Source organism: Hipposideros armiger, unplaced genomic scaffold (assembly GCF_001890085.2).
Source record: "Hipposideros armiger isolate ML-2016 unplaced genomic scaffold, ASM189008v1 scaffold_93, whole genome shotgun sequence".
Classification (NCBI taxonomy): Eukaryota; Metazoa; Chordata; class Mammalia; order Chiroptera; family Hipposideridae; genus Hipposideros; species Hipposideros armiger.
The window spans coordinates 1,431,920-1,435,488 of record NW_017731443.1 but is presented as its reverse complement, the minus strand read 5'-3'; the positions used below and the strand labels follow the sequence as shown (position 1 = coordinate 1,435,488).

At 58.1% G+C, this 3,569-nt stretch overlaps 1 protein-coding gene across 1 annotated transcript; it reads left to right on the top strand.

Annotated features, from left to right (window-relative positions):
• Nucleotides 1-333: 333 nt before the first annotated feature.
• On the top strand, nucleotides 334-1,911 carry CST6 (cystatin E/M). Its single transcript, XM_019645204.1, has 3 exons — nucleotides 334-752; nucleotides 1,257-1,382; nucleotides 1,733-1,911. The coding sequence occupies exons 1-3, from the start codon at nucleotides 507-509 to the stop codon at nucleotides 1,814-1,816; spliced, it is 456 nt and encodes a 151-aa protein (XP_019500749.1). The 5' UTR covers nucleotides 334-506; the 3' UTR covers nucleotides 1,817-1,911.
• Nucleotides 1,912-3,569: the final 1,658 nt, after the last annotated feature.

The following is a 3,569-nucleotide window of genomic DNA, read 5'->3' as shown; positions in this document are numbered from 1 at the left end:
GGTCGTGAGGGTTAAACGGCTAGCTACCAGCTCAATGTAGCAATGTCCCTACTTGGTTTACATAGCGCCAGGCCCCCTCTAAGCACTTTACCTATTGAATCCCCATTTAACAGGAGGAAACTGAGGCCCTGTGTGAGAGGTTAAGTAACTTCTCCAAGGCTACACAGTAGTAAATGGTGGTAATAGTGAGAGCGCGCTTATAGCTGTTGGTATTTCATATTGAATGGATATTCATACCCAGTTGTGGCACTTGGAAACTGTGGCTGTCCTTTCCCTCACAGGACTGGGTGTGTCCTAGAGGGCAGGGCAAGCATCATGGCACATAGGCGTGCTGGGGCTTGTGTGCTGCTCCCGTTGGCGTTGGGGTCTGTCCCTAGACCGCCCAGACCCAGAATCCCTGCCTGCCCATCCGCGCCCCCGCGGGCACACAGAGGCGCGCGGGCGGGACCGGGCGGAGCCTCGAAGCCCGTAAAAGCGGCACGGGCCACTGCTGGGCACTGACGACCATGGCGTGTCCGAAACTCCCGCTGGCGTTGGGCCTGGCTCTGCTCACGGTCTGCCTCCTGGCGCTGCCTCTCGATGCCCGGGCCCGGCCGGGGGAGCGGGAGCGTATGGTCGGAGGACTGCAAGACCTGTCTACCAGCGACCCGCAGGTGGTGAAGGCGGCGCAGGCGGCCGTGGCCACCTACAACATGGGCAGCAACAGCCTCTACTACTTCCGAGACACGCACATCCTCAAGGCGCAGAGCCAGGTGCGGCTGGGCTGGCAGGACTTGGGGGGCGATGCGCGGGTCGGGGCAGGGGAGTGAGGCACTCAGCTGGGCGCCAGATTAAGGGGGAGCCGCAGGAGTCATCAGGATAATATTTTAGCAATATAGTTTTAAAAATCGAATTAATGCCAAGATTCCACTATGAACAAAATATCTAAATCTCAAGTAGACAGGATCCTACCCTGAGAGCTACCTCTCTAGCCTCGCTCTAGTCCCTTCCCTGCGGGGTTGATTGGGGAGGGAGATGAGGCAGCAGCTTCAGAACCTGGTGCACACTTGGGTCTCAGCCTTCTGCGGGGTCCAGGCCTCTGCCTCTCCCCCCAGGGATTCCCCACCAGGACACCCCTGTCCCAGGTCTGAATCCTGAGGCCAGTGTGCTGGATGTGTCCAGGGGACGAGAATGGGGGATGGCTGTGGAGAGAGGTGAGATTTTCAGGTGGGGGTAGTTTGCCAGCATCTCTAACCTGCCCCTGCTTCCCGTCCCAGCTGGTGGCTGGCATCAAGTACTACCTGACCGTGGAGATGGGGAGTACAGCCTGCCGGAAGAGTGCGGTGGCTGGAGACCGCATAGATCTCACCACCTGTCCCCTGGCCGCAGGAACCGAGGAGGAGGTAACAGCCTGCTCACATCACCCCCCACACACACACACACATCCCAGCATCTGGGGCCTCAAGTTGTCCAGCCCGAACTGGTCTGGCTGGCCAGACTGATGCCTGGCTGAACCTGTCACTGCCTCCTGGGTGACTCATCTCCAGGCCAGGGTGGGGTGCAGAGAGGAGATTGGGGCTTCCCCCTGGAGTGAGGGAGTGGGCTAGAAAAACCTGGGATCTAGTCCTGGCCACCAGACTCCATGTCCTTGGGCCAGGACTGCCCCTCCTTGGGGGCAGAGGGCTGAGTGTTGGGAGGAGGCAGGCCCGGGCCCAGGCTCATCCCTCCTTCTTTCCTGGTGCTCCATCTGCAGACGCTGCGCTGCGAATTTGAGATCCTAGTCGTTCCCTGGCAGAACACCACCAGACTCCTAAAGCATGAGTGCTGGCCCGTGTAGTGGATCCCGCAGCCATGGGAGCGGGCACATCGGTGGAGGGCACTTTGGGTCCATGGGCCATATCTGTTGCAATAAATTGCCAGCATTGCTTCTTGCATCCGTCTTTTCTCCGCCTTTCCAGTCCCCAACTCCCACTGACAGCCCACCCAGCTGACAGGGCGCCCATGCCACTCCCATCCCTAAACCTGGAGTCCTCCAAACACCCCAGCATCACAGACAAAGGGGAACAAAACTCCAGAGACTCAATATTCTGAGTTAAGGGGTGGGAGACAAAGTCGCAGGAGAGGGATGGTGCCCCCAAGCCTTAGGGGTAGGAGTGGGTGAATACTCTGAGGAGCGCCTGAGCACTGCTCCCTCTCAACCCCCAGGACCACTCAGGGTGGCATGTTGGGGGTTCAGCCGGCAGGGCCCCAGGACTCTCAGCTTCCAGCCTGTGAGATCCTCTACCCACATTTGGCCCAGAGATGGCAGAGCCCCTACAGGACAAGCAGCCACTGTGGGAAGCACACCAGAGGGACCCCCCAGTGCTTTACCCTGGGCAAGAATCTGGGAAGGGACTGGACAGGGAGCTCCAAGGGGACCGAGGTCAAATCTGCTCCCACTGGAAGGATGAGGGGCAGATGTGATTTAATGGCATTTAAAGTAAACAAGAGTTGCAACATTTTTTCACACCTGAATTTGCGGCTGCAATGCATACTCGCTCTATACACACACACACACACACACACACACACGCAGAGAACCCCACAACACACACAGTCTTGATGCTCCCAGACACCACACACACATCCAGAAAAACACAAGTGCAACCTAGCAACCCAGAAACACAGACACAAACACACAGAAGCAACAACCCCCAGAGAAACCACCTGGAGATGTACACATAGACCCCCAAACACACAACCCCAGAGACCCACGTGCCCCACCCAGAGCTGTCCCACAGATGCACAAAAGCACACACACACCTGGGGTAGGATGGGCAGTGACTGGACCACTTGGGAACGCTCGGTGTGGGTACTAGCAGGCCTAGGCAAGCAGAACTGCTGTGGTGTGGAGAGCGCCCTGCCCCTGCCCATGCCTCTCTAGGCAAGGCCTCACACCTTGCTGTGTCTTCCTGGCCCCCTGCCCAATGCTGGGACCTAATGAGGAACAGTGCCAGGTCCCAGGCTCTGCCCTCTGCCTTCAGCGGCCATATTGGGGTGGGGATGGGAGGTGAAAAATATACATGGCTTCCACATGGAAAAGGCTCCAGAGCTGAGGGGCTGGGTTGGACAGGAGTTAGGGACGCAGAGGAAACTTCCAGTCTTGCTTCTGCTCAAGCCTGTGAGATGTGGCAGCTCAGACAGCCCAGGGGCATGTGGTGGGGCTGTTTTTTGGGAGGGCTCCCATGTGCCACCAAGCAGGAGCTTTCAGCACGGGGCTAGCAGAGGATAGGTGGCAGGAAATGCTTGTTGAATGAATGTATAAGGTGGTGGAGTGAGGCGAGGCCCAGAGATATCGGCCAGGTAGCCTCTCCACCCCTGGAATCTGTGCCCAAATCCAAAATGGCATTTCCTCTGCACAGTCTATTGCTGCCTCCTTGGTCAGCCAGTACCCTCCACCAGACTGGGGAAGGGAGGAGCTGCTTCTGTCCTGGGGCCTGGAGGCTTGGCCACTGTCTCTTCCAGCTTAGAGGTAAACGGGGTAGTTGGCAAAACTGTCTGTCGCCCCTCAGCGCCCACTCCAGAATCCCACTCCTGACACCCTCCAGCCT

Excerpts from the sequence above, each read along its gene's own strand:
- CST6 (XM_019645204.1), top strand. The coding sequence starts at position 507 with ATGGCGTGTCCGAAACTCCCGCTGGCGTTGGGCCTGGCTCTGCTCACG. Across the intron at positions 753-1,256 it reads TCCTCAAGGCGCAGAGCCAG|CTGGTGGCTGGCATCAAGTA; the intron begins GTGCGGCTGGGC and ends TTCCCGTCCCAG. Across the intron at positions 1,383-1,732 it reads CCGCAGGAACCGAGGAGGAG|ACGCTGCGCTGCGAATTTGA; the intron begins GTAACAGCCTGC and ends CTCCATCTGCAG.